At 42.4% G+C, this 26,068-nt stretch overlaps 1 protein-coding gene across 5 annotated transcripts in view; it reads left to right on the top strand.

The window, feature by feature from the left end:
* Positions 1 to 26,068, top strand: part of utrn (utrophin) — a 192,241-nt gene that overhangs the window by 54,514 nt on the left and 111,659 nt on the right. For all 5 annotated transcript variants that reach the window (XM_080290147.1, XM_080290148.1, XM_080290146.1 and 2 more), the window contains exons 37-55: positions 1,873 to 2,043; positions 2,187 to 2,231; positions 2,521 to 2,685; positions 3,358 to 3,495; positions 3,635 to 3,730; positions 4,468 to 4,638; positions 6,268 to 6,440; positions 7,870 to 8,020; positions 8,953 to 9,128; positions 9,411 to 9,546; positions 9,996 to 10,145; positions 10,476 to 10,628; positions 10,736 to 10,837; positions 11,076 to 11,196; positions 11,683 to 11,900; positions 12,015 to 12,132; positions 12,238 to 12,446; positions 13,360 to 13,514; positions 13,650 to 13,839. In XM_080290147.1, coding sequence (XP_080146273.1) covers positions 1,873 to 2,043; positions 2,187 to 2,231; positions 2,521 to 2,685; positions 3,358 to 3,495; positions 3,635 to 3,730; positions 4,468 to 4,638; positions 6,268 to 6,440; positions 7,870 to 8,020; positions 8,953 to 9,128; positions 9,411 to 9,546; positions 9,996 to 10,145; positions 10,476 to 10,628; positions 10,736 to 10,837; positions 11,076 to 11,196; positions 11,683 to 11,900; positions 12,015 to 12,132; positions 12,238 to 12,446; positions 13,360 to 13,514; positions 13,650 to 13,839 — 2,838 coding nt within the window. The remainder of the gene's footprint in view (positions 1 to 1,872; positions 2,044 to 2,186; positions 2,232 to 2,520; positions 2,686 to 3,357; positions 3,496 to 3,634; positions 3,731 to 4,467; positions 4,639 to 6,267; positions 6,441 to 7,869; positions 8,021 to 8,952; positions 9,129 to 9,410; positions 9,547 to 9,995; positions 10,146 to 10,475; positions 10,629 to 10,735; positions 10,838 to 11,075; positions 11,197 to 11,682; positions 11,901 to 12,014; positions 12,133 to 12,237; positions 12,447 to 13,359; positions 13,515 to 13,649; positions 13,840 to 26,068) is intronic.

The following is a 26,068-nucleotide window of genomic DNA, read 5'->3' as shown; positions in this document are numbered from 1 at the left end:
GGGTCTTCCAACATGACAATGATCCAAAACACATCGTCCAGGCAACAAAGGAGTGGCTCCGTAAGAAGCATTTGAAAGTCCTGGAGTGGCCTAGCCAGTCTCCAGACCTCAACCCCATAGAAAATCTGTGGCAGGAGTTGAAAGTCCGTGTTGCTCAGCGACAGCCCCAAAACATCACTGCTCTCGAGAAGATCTGCATGGAGGAATGGGCCAAAATACCAGCTACTGTGTGTGCAAACCTGGTAAAGACCTATAGTAAACGTTTGACCTCTGTTATTGCCAACAAAGGTTATGTTACAAAGTATTGAGTTGTATTTTTGTTATTGACCAAATACTTATTTTCCACCCTGATTTACGAATAAATTCTTTACAAATCCTACCATGTGGATTCATGGATTTTTTTTTTCCACATTCTGTCTCTCACAGTTGAAGTGTACCTCTGGTGCAAATTACTGACCTCTGTCATCATTTTAGGTGGGGGAACTTGCACAATCGGTGGCTGACTAAATACTTTTTTGCCCCACTGTAGTGTGTAACTGTTGATATAGAGCGTTATTACATTTATTGCTATTGCAATGGTTGGTATGGCACATTGACTTCTGTGGAAATTTTCGATGGCACTCATCATCAGAAAGGTTGCCGACCCCTGGGCTACACCATTCAAAATAAAAAGGTTCATGCCGGGGTCTCCAAGGCCAAAATATCGGCAGAGGACCCCTACAAAGGTTCCATTAACAAATACAACACTTCATCAAAATAGCAGATCAATTGGATCCCTCAAGATTGCCACTTTTTCTTCCAATATCACTAAACAAACCGGTGGCCACACACTTCTGAGCCGAGTGGCCAAAATTGGAGCTGCAGGAGCTGCAAATGAAGTTCCACACAAAACCTGAATGATGTTCAGCTTTTGCAGTCAGGTGTGGGAGAGCTGGAACTGAAAGGGAGCGACAGAGCATCTTTCTTTCAGAAAAAGGCCAAAAGCTCAGTGAACGTAACAGGATGCCTCTCATCACTTGCAATAGCATTTGCCTCGCTCCTAATTCGCTTCTGTACTCGCCAGCAGTTTGCTGTCTGGTGTTGCTATCTTTCTAACACTTTCCCTGGGTCTCAGAAGTGTTTCCAAACCAACAAATGATCCAAAAACTCAGAACAATTTCAATAAGAGCACAGGAACATTTTGTCTGCAGTCAAGGATAAAAGTGTTTTCTTTGTTGTGCCTCTGTGCTCAGACACTCAGTCCAGGACTCTCATTTCAGTCTGTAGTGAGCTACAACCCCAAGGTACATATATAAGGTTGCACACTGCAGTTCTCAATTAATGAAAGTGGGTGGATTGTTGCCTCCTAAAATCAGCAATTTCTTTAGTATTTGCAGTGTCTATTCATCTGTAGGTAGCGTTGTAAAATACTTTTAAGGCTTTAGAAAATGATTATCATCTCTCATCTGTCCGTCTCCATTTTACGAGTGCCTGTTGCACAAAGAGATATGCACAGTGAAATAAGAGCAGCAAAACGGCAGCAGAGACCTCGAAACGCGTTTATCTAAAGCAGATAAAGTGAATGAAAGCACCATCTTTAATCTTTGTTTGTTTAGAGGCCAACTGAAGAATCCTTTATTGTGTCTGTTGTGTCTATAAATGCTAGGATGGCGTCATACAGCTGCATTAATTTCTTAACTCTCCTTTTGCCAAGAAGAGTGAAGGTCCCCACTACATATCAGCTGAGCTTAAGGCCTCCTAACCTTGATCAGTACATGATGTCCCGAGCTCTTTAATCTGACCCAAGGCTACACTGCCAGCCGGTCTGAGGGAGGATGACTGATGGCATCAACTGATAATTCAATGACCAGCTACTCTGCGGTCTGTCCTTAGAGCATGCTGGAGGAGCTGGAGGATATCGGTCTGCGCGTGGACAACGTCAGAGATCAAGCTGTCATCCTGATGACCAGCAGGGGGCCCGCATGTCGAGATGTGGTGGAGCCCAAACTGGCTGAGCTTAACTGCAACTTTGACAAAGTCTCCCAGCACATAAAAACAGCCAAGGTATTAAAAACAGAACAAAAGAGAGATTAATTACTGCCTTGATGCAGTGTGGAATTAAATCTCACTATATCCACAGAAGGTTACACTGTCAAATAGATGCAGTCTGTTCAGCCAGTCTGTTTCTTTTCTTTTTGGCAACACAGATGCTGACGAGTCTGGAGTCAGGCACTGCTGAGGTGAACCAGCAGGTAAAGAATCTATCCTTGGTATTAAATGCAAGGGTGAAACACACCATATCTTACCAGGAGATATAATATCACAGGCAATAGGCTTATAATTAATTTTATGTAAGTTACAAATGCTGCTGCCAAGTGTTTTAAGACAAAAACACGGCCCTATTCAGTGTGTCTCTATGAATTGCAGCACAGCTGAACTCTCTTTAAGAAAGTGGTCAGATAATTAGATTGACGTGAGCAGCTCTGACTGTGTTGCCTGAGGTTTGTTGTTTGTTTTTTTTCCCCATTTTCTTCTAATCAGGTCATTCACAGTCAGGAGATGCAAGTTGAAAGTCGCAGTCAGAGTCTCCCTGACCAGGCTGCAGTCCCAGGTGAAGTGAAGGACCTTCAGGTAGAGCTCCAGGACACACTGAAGGCTCTGCAGCAGCATCAGCATGACCCAGTAAACACCTTGGATGATGATAAGGTACAGAGAATTACCTTTCAGTTAGACTTTTTCTTTTAATATTATTAAATAAGGTCCATTTATTTAAAAGTAGCAGTACTGATTGTGATAGTAATGGTAATAGAAAAGTAGCTTCAACTACTGTACAGAGGAAAGAAGACTCCGTCTATTGCCTGGTCAAAGGTTTACCATGTCTATCAGTTCTCAGGAGGAATTGGAGCACACAGAGTACTCACCCAGGTTATTCTGAAATTTCAGTGAAATGTTCTGAATATGCCAGGTTGCAGATTGTGTAATGTAAAGCTCTCACTTGATAAGATGAGGTTTGATTGGCTTAATAGTCCTGGAATTCAGTCTGACTTATCACAGTTTATGATGTTAAACAAACTGACTGATGAAAAAAGACCAATCACAAGCAAGGTCACTGTGCCAGTCAGGGAGTTCTTGCTGTGTTTTAAACAGTATTTCCTGAGTGGTGTATACTTAGCTAAACAGGCAACATGTTGCTCAGGCTTCTAAAGAGGCAGAGTTTATGTCAGATGGTGGTATAAATGTTTTCTTCATGTTTATTGAATAGAAGATGCTCGATTTAAGATCCATCGAGGACTGTTGGGGGGGGGAATAACTATTCGCATAACTTTTGAACTCTTGAATGCTCAGTTTGCCCTTTTACCCTGTGTCTCTCTGTACCAGATGGATGAGGAAAAAGCCAGTGTGGAGGACTTGCTGAGAAGAGGAGAAGAACTGCTGCAGCAAACTTCAGATGAGGGCCAGAGGGAGGAGCTGAGACTTCTGTTGCTCCGGCTGCAAAGTCAATACTCTGCTCACAGGGTGAGATGCATATCATGTGTCCTCTGTAGAGTTTTTCTTTTTCCTCTCCTAGAAAAACACGGGATATTCTTATATTGTGTTTTCTGCTGTGCGCCGATGCAGTACACTGAAAGTGTGTGTTTGTGTCTGCTTGTCTCAGGAGCTTAAGGCGCTGCAAATCAGGCGAGCCGAAGTCTCCGTGCAAACGTCGTCTTCTCACACCTTCAGAGAGGAGACAGCTGAGTTTACAGCTGAGGTGAGAGACGAATGCAAGCATACACATCTAAGAAAGGGGAGGAATAAATACTTTGCAGTCCTTGATGAGAAACTATAGGGAGGGCTTAATGCGTGTGCCTCATGATGCTGCAGCTCATTTACGAGTCAAGTTTAACATTCTTTGCTTAAAGTCGGTTGAGGTAGCAGCATCAGAACCAGTGAGACCAGCAAAGTGAATAGGAAGGATAGCTCTAAGAGAATAATTCAGCTTAAACTGCCAACCATCATGGAGAGGGTGCTGCATCCCCTCTGTGACCTGATGATCATCCAGTAGAGGGCTAAAAGCAGGGAGTGTCAGCTGGCATCACATTTACACTGTTTTTCCTCTTTGTCAGAGAGTGCTGTAGTTTTTCAGTGGATTTGAGTTCTGTATTAGAGTTTGATTCTCATCTTTTAGTGTTTTTTTTGCCCCTCTAGTTACATTAAGTGTAGTTGTTTCTGATTTGCTCTCATTTAGATCTGTACTATTATAATATCAGCTCTCAGTGTAGCCGAAGGTCTTCTTAGCTTCCTGTTTTCTTTTGTAATATCAATATTTTTTATTTAATTTACACTGTATTTCGTCTTTTATGGTTATTATACGCATTTATCCTTAAATAGTGTTATTATTCATCCACCCTCTTTCTTTTTGTGGTTCATTTAATTTGGTTGCTGTAACAACGAATAAGTACTTTAAATACCTAGTGTGCCACTTAATTCTTCTCATCTGTCTTATAGGAGATGTCTGCAGTGGGGCGCAGCACTGCTCCTTCGCTGACTCCATCTGACTACCTTTTAGACATCAATAAAGTTCTTCTCGCCATGGCTGACAACGAGTTGCTGCTGAACTCCTCTGAGCTCAGCGGGGGCCTTTATGAAGACTTTTCTAGCCAGGAAGACACACTGAGAGTGAGCCATACCCAGCCTTTGAAATGAGTCTCTCTACTGTAGAAATCGTGGAGAAAGTTCTGTTTTTTTTTGGTTTTTTGGGGTTTTTTTGGGTTTTTTTTATAAATGTGGTTTGGTTTTGTGGAGCAGTCTTGAAAAAGTTTAACCAAATTAAAGAATAGAAGAGACACAAGACTCCCCCCCCCCCCCCCCCCCCCCCCCCCAAGTAAAACTTATTTTGCACCAATAACAGCTAGGGCTGCCACAAATGATTATTTTGATAGTCGACTAGTCACCGATTATTTTTGTGATTAGTCGACTAATCAGATCATGCATCCATTGGAGGTACAACGTACAGCTTATTGCACCAGCATGCATCTGCTCTTATATAACTATAATTAGCTTACAGCTTTAAGTGTTTAAGGTATGTGCAAACTAAAAGTAAAGACAAGATGACAGTTTATTCAATTTTAATGAAGTTTGCAGATTGTTTCGGTGAAGTTTAATAAACTCCTTGCTATCGAAAATATAACGGGACACCGGAGTATATTCTCGAGCATCTCACACTTCTGATAATCAGCTGTCTGCTTGACGTTTATTCAGCTGTGTAAAAACTTTAACTTTAATCTCAGCCAAACAGACTTACTCAGGAACAAATAAAACACACACAAAAAAGCCAAACAATATAATTTTTAAGTTGTCTAAGTGACTTATATATCATGTTTAACCTGAGTAGCGAAAGACCGCAGTGGGTTTGAAAATGATTTGCCAGGAGTCCGGTGCTCTCACAGGCTCCAGTGAGCCTTGCCCCCGGCTAGCTATCGAGCTGGTGGGTAACAGACGTCTCCGAAAACGTCGGAGCACTTTTGAAAATATGTGGTGTCTTGATAAACTGAGCAGGTATTTGAGGTTTACACAGCTACATTCTCGCCTGAAAATATGTTAAACGTTTATTTTGTGACCCAGAAAGAATAATAAGAGTAACATTAAAACTAACTAGCTGCCGCCATTGTTGACAACTGAGCAGGGCGCTATGGATTCCTGGGACACAGCTTCTTCTTCTTCGGGGTTTAATGGCAGCTGGCATCGTTGTACATGCAGTGCTGCCATCTTCTGTTTCAGTCCGTTATTACACTCTTAAATCCTACTACTTATTCCTGCGTCTTTTGGGATCTTACAAAGCCTCAAACGACGCGTCGACTATTAAATCAGTCGTCGACGTAATCGTGACTAGTCGACTAATCGTGGCAGCCCTAATAACAGTTTAAATTAGAGGTTCATCAAGGGTTTTATTTTGAAATGTACGTTTTCTGGTGGTTTGGTGTGTTCCATCATGGTTGATCTGTTGAAGAAAGCTTTACAGTTTAATTGATCCCCTCATCAGTACACTTAACAGACCAATAACAGAATACATTCAGACTTCTTAAAAAGTCACACTGGCTGTTCTGTCTATTAAAAATAAATAAATATGTAATTCACTGATTATCTTGTATACTGCCCATCACCACTGAACCCATAAGCTTCATAAGACTGGGGGTGGAATTGTTGACGTTAATTGGTGTCAGATAACCAGCGACCACATTTGCAGTTCTGCAATCTGCCTGCTGCATGAACTTCCTCTTCTTTTATTATTCCGTTTTCATGTCACAGAATATCAAAGACAATCTGGAGCGTCTGAGCGAGCAGGTCACAGGGATCCACGAGCGCCAGCCTGACGCCATCCGGGACGCTTCGCCTGCTGAGGTGGCGCAAATGGCAGACGCCCTGACACAGCTCAATGCCGAGTGGGACCGCCTCAACCGCATGTACAACCAGAGGAAAGGGTGCGTGCACCAGCTTCCTATAATATAACAGATAAAGGTGTATTTATATTCATTATCTAGATTTAAGGTTTTAAATCAAACCTTTAAACGCAACAAAGGAGAACAGTGAACAAGCTGCTATTTTTACTTGTGGTGTATTTGTGTGAGTAAGAATATGCATGTCAGGATGTTTAGTAGCTGCAGGGACAATATATGCCAGCTGTCCACTAGTCAAGAGAGACAGCAGGACCAGATAAAGAGAGACCAGCACACATGGTAAAGAACACACACACACGTACACGCTGACCTTAGTTAATGTCAAAAACAATTCCTTGGGCATAAACGGTCTCATGCCAATTCACGCAGCCTTACAGTCATTCACTCATTCACACACATGCACAGTGCATGACCCTCAGTGCCATCAGCACAGTCCATTGGGCATAAACAGTCTTCACATTTGCTGAGTGCAGTGTGTGCAAAGACACTGTAGTAAACTAGTAAGCTAATTTTGAGATTGCACACAAACTCTGCAGCACTGCATCTGTAATCACAATAACCTCTGGGCATCATTAAGTATCAAAAGAATAGAGTACATGTTGTAAAATTACTCATCCAGAACTCATTTCCTCAGCTTGTCCCTCTGATCAGATTTGTTCTTTTCAGAGCGATGCTCTGAAAGGAAATAGCCGTTGAGCAGACCACCGTTGTGATAGAGATCTGTTTTTTTTTTAAGTAATCATCCTTTCGCTCTCTATTTCTTTTTATTCAGTAGTTGTGCTGTGATCTTCACGGTGTTGTCAGAGGTTCCTGATTGTTGCAGCGTTTTTAATAGAGGTCAACTGTTCAGTTTTCCCTTATCATTTCCCGATGGTAGAACATGATGAATTCATTCATTTTTCCGTAGCTGTAGCATATTAACAAGCGGATATGATTCCAACCAACACAACGGATAAACTATGCAGACTGTTTTCTCACTACTATACTCTTACTCACTACAGATACAGTAGATTAGGTATGCTTTTTGAACAGTGGATGCGTAATTGAAAATGAGAGAGAAAGTCAAAGGAATGGGAATTGGATCACAGTGATTTTATGGTATCAATGCAGCTGAAAACACTTCACTCAGTTTGGCTACTGTTCTCAATAAAAGTGGCAGCGGAAATGACAGTTTGAGTCACAATCGAGAGGATTTACAGCCATAGAGATAACATCGATGTTAGTGATATACACAATATGACTGTTTTGTTGGTGATGTATTACATTTATATAATTTATAGCCCAGTGCTTCACAGAGCCTTTGCTGTGCACCACACTTTTGAGTTCAGCTGTGTTAAAAGGGTCTGAAGCGACGGCAGAAAGTTGGACAGATTGTCGGTGTGTCCTTCCTCTTTTTACAGATTATCTCCAGATTTCAGCTTTGATGCATGTGCGTTTCCTTTTTGTGCTGCAGGAGTTTCGACCGTGCTGTAGAGGAGTGGGGGCAGTTTCACTGTGACTTGAAAGACATCAGTCAGTGGCTGACTGACACAGAAAACCTGCTGTCTGAGAGCGTTAGCCCTGATGGACAGCTGGACCTGGAATCTGCACGACAATACCAAGAGGTCAGTGGAGGGTGGTGAATCGTTGGTCTGTGTTAAGTTTTTTGTTTTGTTTTTTCTCTCCTAATCTGTTTTGGTTTCTTTACCCCAGAGACAGAATAAATATGTATTTTTTGTGACAAAAGGCCTGTCAGGTCTCTTTCTTTTATTGTTATGGAGACTAATTAGATTAATTTGGCAATATCACATCATCAGCGTGTGTTTACAAGTTTAAATCAAGATTATTAACTCCCAAGGATGCTGTAGTAATATGTTCACGCTATAGGCAGCTTGATGGTTCGATGTGTTAGACAGAAGATAATTGCATTTGGCTCCCCCAGGGGAAAATGGGTGCTATACTGTATCTAATAAATACACCACACATCTGACTGTTCATTATGCAGAGTGGAAATGGAGAGAAGTGAACTGAAGAGTAAGATTAGAAGGGGACTTAAATTTCGCTTTGTTTGATTGCTAAAGCGGTAATTTCATTTCCAAGGGGAATTAAATTCTCTGAAGCTGTTGCATTATCGCTGACGGCGCCGGTGCCATTAACACCTTTATCGGCGTGATTTGCAAAAGCTCGAGCCGCAGTCCAGTGCGTCTGTCTTTTTTACGTTTTCACAGACTGAGAATGAGACGAGGGATCAAGTGGATGGGAATTGAGAGATCAATTAGCTGAGTCACCCTTTAGCGGACTTTACGATCACTCACTCTACTTTACGAGTCTGTCTTGGCAGGTTAAATCTCTCTCGGTGGAAACAGAGATTTGGCAGCTTAAGTCGTGACTCGCTACAAATCATGCCTATGTGTCAATAAGAGATTTGCCTGGAGAGATGGACCTGAGCTCGGGATTTCAGCACTAGTAGATCAGATTATGCTGTTTGACTGAAGCCTTTTTTCCCCCCCTTTCTTTTTCTCCTTTTGTCTCTTCCTTTGTTCGGCATGCATTTTAGGAGTTGGAAGAAGGCATTGCCAGTCATAAGCCCGTCCTGGTTGGACTCAGCCACACTGGAGAGCAGATAATTGGCAAGCTCTCCTCTCCTGATGGGCCCCTGCTTGAAGAGAAGCTGGAAACTCTGGGTCGGCGTTGGAGAGCGGTAAACCGCCAAGTCCTAGACAGACAGCGGAGGTAAAAATGACCTTGTACAAAAGAGGGGGGAAAGATTGAGGATTTGGCGTTTGACATTCTTGTGTGTTGACATATAACATCTTAGTTCTAGAATACAATGTAGCATAGAGGTTGGTGCTCATTCTCCGTTACCATCAGTCTGTTTCTTTATCAGTGTTTGTCAGGTTAACGTTATCAATGCGGTCAGTCAGCCTATAACAGCAATTTAAATGTAAATTTTTAGGATCAGGCCTGCAACCTGGAGGAAATGGAGATCCTAATCTAAGGTGTGTGTGTGTGCAGGTTGGCTGGAAGGGATCCGGCCCTGTCAGAGCTGGTGAGGAGGCGCGAGGAGCTCGCTGTGTGGCTCGAGCAGGCAGAAAACGCTGTTAGCTCCCTGCCTGTCACTGCCACTGACAGAAATCTCAAAGAACTGAAGGTAAAGCTAAACTCAAAACATGCTCGAGTTAGTCTGATTCATGGGAGCTCAGAGATTTCTATTCCTGCTCAGGAGCTGCTGGGGAAGTGCTATTTTTATGGTCAGCTCTGACTGTGTTGTGTTGTCCTTTGTTCTTCTTTCCCCTCTATGCTGTACTGTGAGCACAAGTTGCTCAGAGTGTCTCAGTTAGTCACAAGCAGAACCAGTCTCACCCAGCAAACGTAAACAGAAAGAGCACTGACACTTCCTGTTTTTAATATTCCTGTTTACATCCTCCAAGCCCTCAAACTCAGACTTGTACCTTATGGAAATACACTGCAGAGTAGAATCATTCACACTACATATCTCTGTGCAACAGGAGTTTGCTTCTTTGTTTCCCATTCCTTTGACTTTATCTCTCATTTTCGATCACACGGTGAAATTAAGCCTCGGTGCATCTTTCCTTGCAGGCCCTTGCTGAGGAAATGGATTTACAGAACGAGCGTCTTGGCTGGCTTAACAAGCACGCTCCTCAGATCCTGTCCAGTCCCAGTGTTAGCCCGCAGAACAGAGAACAGCATGTTGCCAAACTCAGAGGCATAAACCTCAACTGGAGCAAGGTATGAAACAAACCGAGCGGGCGGCATGCACACCCAAGTTTGTGAATGCAGAACCTCAAATGAGGCGATGTAGGATTTTGAAATTAATACCATATGTCCATCTACTAAAAATCTTGAGCGGGTTTGAATCTCTGTGACCTCGACCTCATAGTCAACCTTTCTGAAAATCACCTAGAATTTTCAATTTTATACCATAGGTGCATCTACCAGGAGGCTGAGGGCTAGCAGTAGCTATAGCTGGCTTCTTAGCCTTGTAGTCAAAGTGGTTGGTGTGAAACGTTGAGTTCCCTTTCATCTGCTGCTTCATCCCTGATTCTACCACTCCTGCAGGTGACCAATGAGCTGTTGGACAAAGTGGGTGAAGTGGAGACCAACCTGCAAAGTCACGCCCAGTTTCAAGACCGGATGAACAGACTGACTGACTGGGCCGTCATCACGCACCAGACGGTCACGACCCGCGGCCTGAATCCTGGCCAGGCACTGGTAGGTGGACTAAACAGAACTCAGAAAACTAATACACTGGTGCTCACTGAAAATCCATCAATTCTATGCAGGCCTGTTCTCTTATATGATTTTTAAATACGCTGTAGGATCTGGAGGCTTCCATGAAGGACAGAAAGAAGGAGCTGGAGGACCTGTTAGCTCATTCAATAGAGCTGCAGAGACGACAGCAGCTGTTGCCTCAAGAAAAGGTTTCCATAGTAATACAATTTAATAACAAAGTACTAGTGATTGTGGCATATAATTACACATTATTGCACTGTTGAAGTGCTGCTGCCTCACCTTGGGCCAAAAATATACAATTTCCTGTAATTTCTTAGTTTAATTAGCTCTTTATCTGGTTACACACCATTTCTAATGCTATTATTTTGTACTAAGTCTATATACATGTTTGTGTGTGTGTCTCCTTATGCGCTATCATGTGTATAGGCTAAGGTTGAGCAGCTGGCAGCTGACTGGAAAGCCTTGGATGGCCGGCTGAGGGAATCTCTTGAGCCACCTCTGTCTCCATGGACACATCACCAACATGTAGTCCAACACCAGCAGCTGGGTAAAAAAAAAAAAAAAATCCAAGAAATGCAATTATTTCTCTCTTTATGTATCGCTGCCTCTGTTTTTATGGTGCATCAAGGGCATAAGGAAGAAGGCATCCAAAACTTGCCCCAGTGAAGTATTTAAAAATGAGATGCTTGTGGATCATTAGCAGGGCATGACAAAAATAAGTAATAAGTTCTTAAATTTGCAATTCCCCTTTGTCCTGCCTTAATCTGGAGCATGAAATGCTTGATTAAAAATAACAAGAGGTGAGCGGCAAAGGTTGTAGCAAACTAAAACAGTCCCCGATGGCTCGTTCGTCATGATTTGGTATGGTGCTACTATCCTCTGAGAGCCTTTTGACAACACCACCTCCCTCCTTCTAACATCTTTAATGTTTGTTGCATCATTTCCTTTTAAAGGAGCTCTATATGTCAAACCTTGCTTGGATCAAGATTTCTTCCTTTTTTTTTTTCTTTTCCTCCCCCCGCCCCTGCTTCAGTGTCTGCCGTCCCTTCAGCCGTGCAGATGGCCAGCTTGGTGAGCGAGGACCCACACCACCAAACCCCGCACACACCGGACACCGTGGCGCCCACTGATCTTAACGAGACTGCCACTGAGCTTGCAGACTGGCTAGTCCTCATCACCCAGATGCTCAAGTCTAATATTGTCACCGTGGGGGACACGCAGGAGATCAGGACCACTATGGGACGTCTTCAGGTGAGAAATTGGTTGATTTTTTTTTTTTTTTTTTATGTGTGTGATTCATTTGTTTTTGTTTTTTTTAAACTGAACTTTCACTAAACTTTCCTTGTATGTTTCTTCACTTGACAGGTGACAAAGAATGACCTGGAGCAGCGTCACCCTCAGCTAGAGGACATTTTCACACTGGCGCAGAACATCAAAAACAAAACCTCCAACCTTGATGTTCGCACATCCATTACTGAGAAATGTAAGAAAAAAGTTGTCAGGGGAAGAAAAAAAAAATAGTAGCAAATATGTATGTTGTGCTTTAGCCTTTGTTTGTCCATATAACCACATCTGTCTCTGGCTTTAGTGGAGAAGGTGCGCAGCCAGTGGGACAGCACTCAGCATGGTGTCGAGGCACGGCTCCAGCAGCTGGATAATATGATTGGTCACAGCAACCAGTGGGAGGAGCGGAGGAAGGAGGTGATGGGCCTTATTGGGCACCACGAAGGATGTTTCCATAACCTTCTTCAGCGTCAGTCCAGAGATCCCCTGACTGAACAGCTTAAAGACAATAAGGTTAGCGAGGAAAAAAACACTGCTAAACTTTCTCTCTGTGACCTCAGTACGCCTCATCTGTCCTCTTGAGGTCATTTACTGTGATTCTGTAGCAAGCTTGTCTACTCATATTCCTCACGGAGAGAAAAAAAAAATGGATCAAAGCGAACTTTATAACATATTAGAGGTCCTTTATACAGTCGTGTAAGTTTATACAAGGCGAGAATGAATAAATCACCTCTCTGAAGTATCACTTTGAACTTTAATAACGTTCGTACACCCACATCATCCATCATTTTAATTTGAGATGATGTCTTGGCCAATGATTTCTGGCACCAAATCCTGCCTCTTCTGACAGATTACAGGGACCGAACACTAGAGGGCAACTGAGTTTAACAGAATCCAGGATGCTGTATACACAGCTGTTTGCTCCTGGTGTGTGGTCTTGTAATAATGAGTAATTATGTATTTAAAATAGTGAAGTACACTTTTTTTTTTTTTGTTAAAAGAAAAGGAGCCCAGCAGTCTTATATGGATGACTTACTTCCAAATGCTGAATTTGGAGTCTTAATCACCAGGGTCTAATGTAACATGCTTGATTAAGCAGAGGTTAAACAAACAATGTCAAAGAGCCGAGCAGCAGAATAACAAATTTGTGTGTGTGTGTGTGTGTGCATGTTGTTGTTTTTTTGTTGTTAGTTTAATATTTCTTTTTTCATCTTAGAGAATGAGTCATTAATATCCTCACACGGCAGTTTTTCATATACCAGGCCGCAACAGTATACAGCAAACGGCACAGGAAGATGGATAACTCCAATAATGATAAACAATGCCCTTCACAGTGACTTACAGTATTCACGCTGACTCACATCTGTCACATCCTCAGAGTCGCAGTCCAGTGTCACGAATATCAAAGCGCTGCATTGTTTTACAGGAGTTTCTCCAAGCTCTGGGCCGAGGCCAAGCTACAGTCGCAGCCTTCAACGAGTTGTCTAATCACCTTTTACGAGAGTATTCTACCGATGACACCAGGAGGATCAAAGAGGTCGCAGATAAACACAATGCTGCCTGGAACAGCCTCAACAATAGGTGCATACAAGTTGGCCCGCTCACCCTCTCACTGTGCTTCAAGGCAGATACCCTTTAACAGTATTAAATGTTTTTGAAGTTATTGCTATATCTCATATATAGCTATGCGTTTGTCTCAATCATATTAATGGACAGGGCCAATGACCGTCACACGCAGCTGGACAGTGACCTGAAGGGCGTGCAAGTGTCTCTCAGGGAGCTCGAGTCCTTCCTCAAATGGCTCCAGGAGGCTGAGACTACGGTCAACGTTCTCGCCGATGCCTCCCAGAGGGAAGATGTGTCGCAGGACTCCGCCCACGCGAAGGAGCTGAGGCGACAACTGGAGGTAGGGGCCGTAAATTGATAGAGAAACCGCGAGTATGTGAGGAATATATGCACAGGTGCCAGCCTATTATCTCACTGTCATCCTTCATTAACACATCCTTCAGCTACCGAACAGGGGCTGGGGTGTGTGTATGCTGCTGGTTAAAGGTGTGTGTGAATCAGAGGGCGTGTGAATGCTTTTACACCTTGAACGTAGCTCAGTGATCTCCTTGTTCTGTCCCGCTTACGAAGTGTGTGTGTGTGTGTGTGTGTGTGTGTGTGTGTGTTTGCCCTCAGCTTGCTTGTCATTTACTCAGATGTTCCCTCCAGGATCAGTTGACGCACATCATCCTATACTCTATGTAATGATTTAATCCCAAAATCACCTCAGCCTTCCAGCAGATACAACAGGCGCTAATCTTCTTTCATTTATTTATTTATTTTTTACTTCTTGCTGAAGTTGAAAAGGTGTTTTTAAAAATGTCTTGTGGTCATCTCTTTTGGCTTCTACATTGAGCGACGTTTTAACAATCTCATTGCTTTTTCAGAGGAACTCCTTGTCCCTGAAAAAGCGCTGCAGTGTCATCCATCTTTCAGAATCGAAATCACCAGTCCAATAAAAATTCTGTGTTTTCTTGTCTTGAACGCTACATTGCCATCACTCCCGCTTCCATTTTCCGATCATTTAAAAAGAGGCCAAGGTTATAGAGAAAAATGACGCTGAATCACCGCATGAATGGCTGCAAAGATTTCTGATTCATCAACTTGATGCGAATCTGATGGTCACAGACTTTTGTAACCCGTTTGTTGAACCCTTGCCGGATTTGGAAGTAATGAATGCTATTATCACATTTACCTGCCCATTACAGTCATCTATATTTGTTGTACTGAACATAATCCATCATTATATAAACCTTTTCAAACTTACGTCCTGCATATTATTACAATTTAGTCCTGCAAAGGTCGTGTGTCTTACTAGAACACCAGAAACTGTCTGTATAAACTCCTCTTATACGATGAGTTGGGATGCCAAAATTGGCACAAAGGTAGATCTTAGGGCTCTGAAGGTTATCAGCTATATTACGTTTTAGCACATTATCATGTTGCAACCTAGCAACCACCAACCAATGGGCTAAAATTAGCCATTTGTAGCATTTTGCACCAAGAACACTTTAGACAAGCATTGGACAAGTTTATTTTCACAAACCTTAACTTATACATGTATTGTAATGTCATCGTGTTGCCTAGCAACCACCTATCAACCTACTGTAGTGAGTTCAGTAAATGTGTTAAAATAGTAACTAAGGGTAGTTTCCACCTGACTCCATTATGTTTGTGCTTAAGAGCAAACATATTGGTGTAGCTTTCCTAATTTGTTATCACCCGCCGCCTGTCTTTATCTTCTGTTGTCATTTCATTACCAGTTGGAGTCGAGATTGATGGATGGTCCTCGCCCAGAAAGTGGGTTTACATAACACAGACAGGCTTCAAGCCTTTGATGTTGTGGCTTTACTGAGTGTTGTTCCCCACAAACCCTTTCATTAGGTCACAATGACTGCTCTGCCACTGTTCGGTGCTTAGTTACTTTAATGACAATTTGTAGCCGCAGGCGGTTGTCATTCTCACTGCTGTTTTCATATTAAGCCCGCAGTTGGTGACTGGTCAGACTCGGTGACAAATACAAATTGGTGCATTAACTGATATTTCATGAAAATGTGAGGCTTAATGGCATAAGACCGAAAAACAACTGATGCTGTTGCGTGTGATGCAGTAATGACAGTCATGGCCACAGGAATCAACATACCGGGAAACAAACTTGTTTGTTCTCTTGCCGAGTTGGATTAGAATTGATCGTGACTGTCTGATAAATTGGGGAATTATGTGATCAGTCTGGTTAGTCTCCTGCGGATTTTTGTGGGCTTCCAATGTAGCCAGGAAATCGGGGATAAAGAATAATGGATTTCCAGTTCAAAAATTCCTGTTCTCTTCATTGGTCATTGGTTACGAAAAGAAAAAAGCTAATTAAAGCTTAATCGTTGTCAGATGACAGCTATCGTTTCAGGTTTGCTCAGTAGAGCAAACTTTGTGCCAGAAATCTTGTCCCTTTGCTACAGATTCCCCATAATCACAAGCAGATATCTGATGTCTTTACTCGGCTCAGCCACTATAAAAAAAAGTCCTTGTTTTATTTATTTATTTATTTATTTATTTATTTTTCTGGGGTTTTTTTATGAATTTATAAAATTCCTTAAATAGTTTTTGCTTCACTGAGTGGAAGAAGTACCAGTTTTATTTCTTTTTGAATTAACAGACACTAAAACTTTGCAGAAAATAAGGTCGCCTGACTACATTTTGAAGCGTCGGTAATTAATTACAAAAATAAATTTTGATCCAGTTCAGTGCGCTTTCATTATCTTGGCACTGGAAGGCAGGCTGTGCATGAGCCATTATAGAGATATATGTAACTTTGTATTATTTTATCTACATGCACTATATTTTCAATAGTTAATTTTCTGGACATTTAACTCTATAAATTGTGCCTTTTTATAACAAACTCCCTCTCATTAATTTGCACTGGTCCAGTAGAGACAAAAACTTCAAAGGGATAATTACCACCATGTTATGTAATTGCATATTGTCTTACTGGAGCATACAGGAAGTCACTTGTTTACATCACAAATCTGCACATTTGGTGGAATAATGTGCAGATTTATTCCATCATGAAGGTGCAAAGATGTACACAGCCTGATGATCTGCTTATATCTCGCTTGCCTTGTGCATGTTTAGCTGTGGGCTTTAGATTTATGTGGGTTTGTGCATGATTGTACTGTGGTGTAAGCAGATGAGTCGCACATGCTTTCTACAACCTCTTTCTTTGAAAAATGGTTCATAGTTTTATTAACCCAGAGCCAACAAAACACTCAGTGTCTCTTGTAATTCCCCGTGAAGCAGAGTCAATACTCTGTGGAATGACTGAAATGGATGCTGTAGCCAGTTAAACCTTGTCTAAACACAGCTCTTCAGTGAGCTCATCATGCCATCTCTCATTGTGTGTGTGTGTGTGTGTGTGTGTGTGTGCCTGTTGGTGAATGATGATTACTCTAGTTGGCTGCATCTTTTTCTTCCTTTCCACTGTCAAGTTACTGTCATTTAAATAAACTTACCGGTAATCAGGGACCAAAAAACAAAACAGTTTTTGTTTTGTGCGTCAATTTGTGTCACATCTTTAAAAAAAAAAAAAAAAAAAAATGATGGAGAGGCGGCTGGTCTTGGGTTTTCATCCTCAATTCAAATTAGTGCCTCTTGTCTTGTGGTTGGGAGAAAGAAGGGTGTTTTTCATCACTTTAAATGAAAGTCAAACATTAGCAGAGGGCATGAAAAGGGTTAAAATATCCACTCTATGGGTTATACTTTGTTATACAGCGTGGTTAGGAGTTCAGGAGGAAGTGAGCGGCTGCTTTTCTCTGCTCTTTTTCTTCTCTAAATGTCATCTCTCTGCTGCCTGGTGCCTCCAGCAGATACATTCTCTAAACATTCAGCTGTTTTCTGCACTGATAAAAGATACTTAAAAGCCTTTTATCTTTTATTTTTGACCTTGCCCTCCTACCCTATCTTCTGATGCTCTGCTTTCCACCCACTTTTTATTTTCCTCATTTTTTGGTTTTATCTGCAGTTTACCAGCATGTCCTCCCTCTTTTCTTCTCAGTTAATCGCTTAAAAAAATAGTATTTTTTTTATTTTTTTTGGCGACAAAAACATGGCTCTTAATTAAAGACACATGCACCGTATCTCTCCCACACACTTGTTTGTGTCTGGAAATATTTTTCTGTAACATATTTGGCTTTTTAAAGAGATATATTATCAGTTATAAACACCGAAAAACATAATTTTCTGCTTTTGGTAGGTGTACTGTAGTTTTTGGCCTTTAGTTTTAAATACTTAATTTTTTTGGACTGCTAGTGGTTTTATTAGATAAGCGGCAGCAAAGAGACAGCAAGGAAGGCAGGAGGAGACACCACATGGGTAACGACAGAAGTCTGGTCTGATGCAGCCTGTGTTTGGCACCACAGATAAAAACTAAATCAAAAACAGTCACTTAATGGCTTTTTCGGGAGATTTTAAGTGCATTTGGCATTTCCTGATGTAATTTGTTCCACGATCATATCTCAGGTGTCTGAAACTGAGACAACAAAAATGGCTTCCTTAATGGAAGAGGAGAACTAGAGCTAAAAAAGTAGACTGTTATTTTTTTTGCATTGAAAAATTACTGTCTGAAACTAAAGTTTCTCAACAAACCTTTTTTTCTTTAATAAAAACCTTACCAATGGTTGTCAGCTACCCTAATGGAGAAAAAAGTCTGTCGCAAATTGCATTAAGAAGTTGCGTAGGTGTAGTAACAAATTGGCTCAGTGTAGTTTGAAGGCATTCAGAATTGACCTTTAACCTGTATGGTGCATTATTGTATCTCTAGAAGCATTGTTTTTGGGTTCATGCAATCCTATGTGTTCTCAGATTTGCTGGATCCACCTGAGTGCACTACAGAGTAGGGCTGTGCGATATGACCAAAATCTCATATCCCGATATAAGAATTCTATCGTCCCAATAACGATATAAATCACAAAAATGTAACATTTTCTGTAAATTCTGTGAATCTCGGGCAGCTCGACTTGCGGGAAGTGTTTCCAGCTGCGCGTCATGTAGCTGGAGTCGAGTGTTTTAACCGATGCATGAAACTATACATTTTTAGACATAAGTTGTAATGGCCGCCGTTTTCTTTGTGAGTATTTATTACACAGCGTGCTGCGGGGAAAAGCCTGTTCTAATGTTTGAGTCTAAGGTTTATTTTTTTAGCACCTGGCGGCTCTTTTTTACTTCTCATCCGTAAATAATCTGCTCTTTCACGTGATTCAGTTTATTTTGAAAAGTCTCAAGTGGATCTTGAGCTTTATTGTGAAAGGTTTATGTGGAACATAAACAAGCGGACACGCGATGGTGTTACCGTCGTTGTTGCTAACCACAACGCATAAAAACAGGCGCTTGTCCGTCCGTAGTGTGGTTATATTAAATATAAGAGAAAGAAGAAATTAATATAGCCACTACAGTGACCATCAAAACGATGAAAAAATATTGCTGTAAACAGTTTATTTTGCGACACCACGAAACAAGCGATAGCGTACAATAAAAAACGATAGACGTTTTTATATCGTCACCCGATATATATCGTTATATCGAACAGCCCTACTACAGAGCATCAGTAACGCTTAAGAACAAGCACTCAACAGTGTTGTCTGCAAGTATGAATGGTACCAGCCTTCTTGGCATAGTGTCTCGAGTGCTTGACAAGTGAGGATGTCTTGCTTCTTCAGTTTTAAGCAACTGACAGAGCCCGAGGTAATGTGGGGGTTGTGTAGTGGTGTGAGGTGTGAAACCTCTGTAAGATGTAGCCTCACCCACCATCATAAGGCAAGGTGAGAATGGGGGATTGAAGACTGCTGACTCAAGGTGGCTGGTAGCTGGTGCTGTAAGCCATCACCTCTGTTCAACTATGGTCGATCACAGCGGATGTAGATGGCCTCCTTTACTCCTTCCAAACTATCTGTCTTCTCGGTCCAGAATGTGAACACTGGCATCCTTGACGGAATGCCCTCTCTCCTGTAGGTGTACAGCAGAGTCTATCAAGCACTCGACTACCATGACACGGATGACTGTGAACCGACACAGACTTCTTGGCGCTCACGTCACACATTCGAGCTGCGATACTACAGTTCTTACTTATTTTTGACCTCTGCACATGTGCAAAGATGTATTTTTCTTTTTGTCATCAAAATGAAAAATATGTTTTTGACTACTCATGTTTAACATTCATGAGTCAGCCACCAGCTTCACGGGCACCTAAGCCGTGGAAGTGCTCCAGCTAAGATTGCCAGTGCAGAAAATGAATGGGACCGCTACTTCCCAGAATCCTGGATGCCTGAAATAACCCCTCCTTCTCTATATCTCTATTGTGTGTGGTTCTCATTTGTCCTCCAAGTTCTTGCACAATCTCTATCTCTCTCTGTCGCTCTCTCTCTCGTCTGATTGTCTCTCGCTCATTGATTTGTTTCTTGCCTGGCATAATGTCATTCAACCTTCACAACAGATGCATTGTTTGTCTTCCCTCAGTGGTGCTTTTCATCCGTCTCCCTCTTTCTTAGTCTCTCACTCTATTTTGCTCTCTCTCTCTTTCGCTCTCTCTCTCTCTCTCCCTCCTGCTCTCTCTCTCTCTGTCACTCCTTCCCTCTCTTTCTCCTCTCCGGATCGGCAGCAGTAAAAAGTAAGCCGCGTACGGACAGCTTCTCTTCTCGTCCAGTGCAACTCGTGCCGTCCTCTCTCCCTTCCCTCTCATCTCTGCCAGCACTTTGCGCTCTTTCTCTCCCCGTTTATCTTTTTCTTCTTCTTTGTTTCTTCTTCTTCTTCTTCTTCTTCATCATTTCCCTCTTCTCTGTCACTCTCTTGACTCTGCAGGGTGCCGTCACGAGTGATTTGTTTGATTCTCTTCTGGCTCTGCGGTCGAGGTGCGCGTGTGAATGTCCGCGTGGAGGAGAAAGTGAGTGTCTCGTCTTGTCCGGCTCTTTTGCATCATCGCGCGCATGTGTGAGTGCATGCTAAGAGCTGCGTGAGTGACTGTTTATAAAGAGAGAGAGAGAGGGGGGGGGGGAGAAAGCAAACTGAGGCTGCGCTCACTATGTTTATTGTGTGTGCGTGCGTGTATGTGACAAAACGTGGGTGCATGCTGAGCTGAGTACGCCTGCGAGTGAGTGAGTGAGTGTGTGTGGGGTTTTTTTTCCCCTTCTCTCTCTCTCTGTGTACATGTGTGTGTGCGCATCACGTCAGCTTGGCTGGGGTCTGGTCGGCTGGAGAGGGAGAGGGAGAACAATATGAGCGGGGTAGGGCAGTGCTAGCATGCGGACCAGGAGCAGGCTGCTGCAGACTTGTAGCAGTCTTAAGATGATGGCCATGGTCCGGACCTCCCTCCAGAAAGTGGTGGTCTTCTTACACAGGCTCCAGAGGATGGCCATCTCCTCGCCGCGCTACCAGAAACTCTGCAAGGTACGTGGAGACACGGAGCTGGAGAGCAGAGAGTTCATGTTTTTCTTTTTTTCTATTTTTCTTTTCCTAATTTAATTGGATTTTCTTTTTAAACTTTTACGATTGCACTCGTATGTGTCATTTAAATGATTATTTTTTGATTCTTTGGGATTTGTTTGGAGTCTATATTTATCAGATGCTCGGTTTGTGTCAGCAAGCAGCCATAAAGTTTTTGCTGCACATGTGTATTTGTATTTCCCCCACCCCCAGTGTAAATGCTCTTGCTTTTCAGAAATCTGGAGCTTATCACCAAGTTGCCCGTCTTTGCCTCATCCATAGCTTCTCCTCTATTTTTGGCCTTTTTATTCATGAGTCATTCGGTTGTCAAGACATTCAGTTCCTGCTGAAGTTGTTTTGAGGACTCCAGTCACCTCCACAGCCTGTCGTTTTAAATATATATGTGCATATATACATCAGCAGCTTTAGGAACTTTTGGCACTTCTTTCACATATCAAAGAAGAATTCAAACTGTGCGTCCCTGCCGTAGAGTGAGGTTGTGTGTGCACGCTTTGTATTTTTGTCAGCTTTTAAAGTGAGTGCAGGCATACACAGGGATTGTGGTGAAGAGTGTGTTGTATTTGTTTTTGGTACACAACTATTTTTGCTTGTTTGGGATTTTCAGAGACATTGTGACAGGTGGGACTGATGGGACGCTGTTCTGTAACCTAATTTAATTCGATCTCTTGATTAAAGTTTTTAGCTGATCTCATTATGTTGACACGACACACCGGTTAACAGGTTGGCGCCACACACACATTCATTCGAAAAGCGCATAAGAGAAACATGAGGAGAGTGTATTTGGTTAAAAAAAGAAAATCAAAGTCAGCTTTATTGATTTTACTTGAGAGAAAACGACCGCTGATGTGCACCGGACTAGATGTCATTTTGTACCCCTGTTGATCATTATTGATCGCTGATCTTCATTGCCGTCTCTCTTGCGCTGCACAGCACTGACCTGCTCTCGCTCAGAGGGTAAGGGTGGGGGTGGAGAGGGGAGACCAGCTGTTGAGATTTGACAGTACTGTGCGTGTGTGACTGTTGGAGAGCGACAGACTAATGCATCAGAACAGTTTTGGATTAGTTTCCAGCTTCAATCATGGCTCGACAAACATGTGGTGGCTCAGTTTAATCCATCCTGAAAATTCGTTATGCTTTAGGGCTGCATGTTTTTGCCTTTTTTTTTCCTACTCACCAAGTGTGTGGTTATTTATTTATTTTTTTGTCTCTACAGAAGAAAAGCCAAAAATTATCACGAGAAAGTCTATTTATATGTATTTTTTCCCTGTTTTTTTTCTAGCCTGTCTTGTTTCTCTGGGAACAAAACAAGAAACAAAAAGCAATAGTGACGACTCAAGGATTAGACCTTGTTAAAAAATAAAAAAATTATGGGAGAGTGATAAACAGAGCATTAGGCATTTGGGATTAGGCATTTATTTCCTGCTCTTTCTCAGCTTATCTTGCAGATGCTTGACTTATGTTTGTTTGTTTTTAAACAGTTCTTGGCAAAAACAATTAAAACTAGATCTGTAGTAGCAACTCTACCCCTCTTGAGTTGATTTGTGGGAGGAATCAGTCATTCCACAGCCGATTACCCTCCCCTGGGTTGCATCAGTCATTCCAGCTTCGTTTGGCCTTCCCTTGGGGGACTGTAATGCCAGGGTAGTCCTGCCTCCCTGGGGTGCGCTCACTGGCCGGCAGACTGGAACAATGACATCCTGATGATAGATTCGAAATGGGCTCACCCTCCGGCTCTGGTCATTCTTTCTTTTTTGGAGGCAGACCACGGCCTGTTTATCGTCTGACACGCGTTATTAAGTGCAAAAATAATGGGAGCTGGTTCATTTAAATTTAATAATTTTAACATTTCTAATTATTCTCAGAGGAAATAACTGATTTCATATATTGTATTCCTTAGTTTCCTGAAGAACATGTTGTTTATGTTTTCGTACCACTCTTAAAATCGTAAGAAAAATAAATCCCACCAACACTTTCAATTTGATCACACTAACTCAAGTCAACAGTTCGTGTTTTCGTCTGACTCACTGTCACAAAGGCTGCTTTTTACCCTTGGAAAACCAATTAGACGGCAATATCAAGCTTACCTCTTGAAAAGCACGGACTTGCATCATGTTTGTCGTCACTACCTCTAACAGAGTACCAGTGCAGGGCACGGTGACCACTGACTCACCGTGCTGTGATGGATGGGAAGAGTATGAAATGTACAGAGTCATATCTTTTTATCTGTTAATCATATTTTTCTGGGAGCTTTTGGGTTTATGCAGAGCACCAGTTATTTTGATGTATAATAGCGAGCTTAGCTGTGTTTGCAAACGGCAGCCATTTAACGTTTTTAAAATTTCATCTGTTATTTGGAGAGTAAATTATCTTTTCCAGTTCAAAGCAATAACATTTAATGAGGTTTTATGCTCTGGGAAATTTTCTTTAATCTATACGGCGTTCCCCTGAGGCTGCATTCGATGCATTCATTCTGTACTCATTAAAAACATCGGCTAAATGCCTTAAATGTAAATGCGAGCTTCGCTGCATCCCGATTGTTCCTCTTGACCGGCCTTTCACCTGGCGCTCTCGCTCTGTAGCGTTCTCTCTTGAAAATTGCTTGCAAGCATGTGACATATAGTTTACTGGTGAATAGAAGCTCTGAGTGGCATGCCTGGTTCATTTATAGTGAGGCATACAGAGGGGCCCTTGTGGCTCATTTCATCTCCTCACTTTTGCTGCGCTCTGTCTCTCCGTGTGTAATCTCTAGCTGAGAATTGGGTGAAGGGCCCACCTCTCTCCAGAGGAGCGTCCTCCTACTCTCATTACTGTAGCGTTGGCTGCTATTTCGTGTGTGCGTGTGTCTGTGTTAAACCAAAGCCTACTTTAGAAACAGCCCTAAAGCAGCAATAATGTGCAGTCATGCCTTGTCTGTCTCTGTTTCTCTGGAAAATGCTTTGGCCTTTGGGCTCCACACTCGATCCACCTTTGCTCCTGGCTCACTGCTACCCCAGGACAGGTGACTCAGGCGTGGGCATGGAGCCCAGCTGTCTGACCTCCCTGTCCTTGAGCTCCACAGGGGTCCTATGGGTTATTAGCAAGTGTTAGCATTAGCAGTTAGAGCCTCAGGTGCAGTCAGATTACACCCCACCCCCCACAATCCTCTCCCCCCAGTAACCTGGCTCACGCTCAGATTGTGGATAATTTATTTCTTTATTTTTTTCATGCATCCTTAGACACAGTTAGCTTACGGACACTCATGCATTCAGTTCTCCAACACATATGTGGATGAACACATTTAAAATACAAGCATACCCACACACTCACTCACTCCTCAACTCCTCTGTGAGTGATGAGTCACAGGCGGGAGATTTATGTGGTAACAGATTCATAAATGCAGGTCATTTAAATTCATCAAGACCGTATTGGGAACGAGCAGGGACAATAAAAGAAAATGAAGATGGGTTTTTCTCTCCCAATCAACATTACATGTAAATCACCACAGATGGACTTTCTATTGGGAGTGGACTGAGGTGAAATAGCACTTAAATCACTGATACAGCCCCGAGTTAAGCTGCTCTCCTTTTCTCGATTGCCATTACGGCAGAAAGTGACCGTTCCATTATGATAAGATGAGATGAAGAGGACAGAAAAACTGGTCTTGAGATTGAAAATCAACACCCCAGGATTTGATGGAATCCACAATATACTATATTTGCTTCAAATATAAACAGAGAAAGGGGGGGGGGGGGAGAGACCCTCAACCTCCTCGCCTTTCTCCTCCCTTTGTCTGCATCCCATTTTGTCTCTCGCACATCCAGTAAACCCATTTATCGAGCCAGTAATGCATGCGTGTGTCCGGTTTGTGTTTATGTGCACTTCCATTAGTGGCTTTCAGGCACTTCCTAACACCAAGCTAAAGCTGCTAATGCCTGTGTAGTTTGTCATCACATATACTTTATGGTGCTGGAAAGCTCTGTATTCACCCAGCACTTCAACATGTGATATTCAGAGTAAATAACAAGGAAGAAAGGGAAAGATATTGATGGAGAGATGTGCGCAATTACCTCTGTAACTGTGTACTGGTTAACTGTCGTGATCAGTTTTCAAAGGAGTTGTTTTTCTCTTGTGATGACTGCATCTTTGCACTGAGGCTGGAAACGGGAGGAAAAATAGCTTAACCATGAGAAGCACCTACAAAATTCACTCTTAAAAGTCTGTATACAAACAGAGAGAGAGGTAGTTAGGTATTGTGTAACTCCTAAAGGGACAATGCACATTAGTTAGCATGACTACTTGGACCCATCATTTTGCCGTGGCATGCATAAGTATTAAAAGGAATCACTGATACAAAAGCATCAAAGCCCAGTTAAAAGTTAATAAATTAAACACACCGAGCACAGAACAATGACATAACCATGTGACATATAACAGAAAAATCTGAACTAACATTACATTTTAGTGTCAAAGTTACTAACAACTTGATCACATTTTACAGTCTTGATACAAATTTGATCTAACGTTTCTACAGTCTTTTTTTCCCCACCTGTCTGTCCAGCTATTAAGAAAGTAGATGATGTGATAGATCTGAGGTCCAGTACTCAGGTTTACTAGAGGACATGTTTGTTTTCAGACAGCAGACTTGGCCAAAACTCACTGGCCCACCTGACACCGTGATCTATGGCCGGCCCAAAAATGGCCTGAGCCGAATCACGGCAAGCAGAGGGAGAGATAGAGATCTCAAGGTTTTTGCCTTTTCGTTGTTCTCCCTTATGGCATGGCAATCTCTCAATACGTGCTTAAAGTGCTTAAAGATTTGTAGAAACTAACCCGTAAGAGAGGGGAAAAAAGGGAAATATTGACCTGAAGGCAGTGAGGAGGCAGTCATTTTTGTTGCCATCTAGAGGTCCCTATGACCTTCCAGCTCTCTTATCATCCTTTCACTGTCTCATGTACCGCTTGCCCGACTGAGTCGGGGTGCGATCCAGGGGGCACCCTAAGTGCGGGAAATAAAATGAAGCATGCAATCATTTTTCCTTTGCTGTTCCTTCTATTCTTGTGCTGACAATCAATCTGCGGGGACAAGGCCTGCGCTCTGCACCTTGCCAGAGTCCCACCTTGCCAAT

This window comes from Astatotilapia calliptera, chromosome 15, assembly GCF_964374335.1.
Source record: "Astatotilapia calliptera chromosome 15, fAstCal68.1, whole genome shotgun sequence".
In the NCBI taxonomy this organism is placed as follows: Eukaryota; Metazoa; Chordata; class Actinopteri; order Cichliformes; family Cichlidae; genus Astatotilapia; species Astatotilapia calliptera.
The sequence above is the reverse complement of the archived record's forward strand: the minus strand, read 5'-3'. Positions and strand labels throughout refer to the sequence as shown.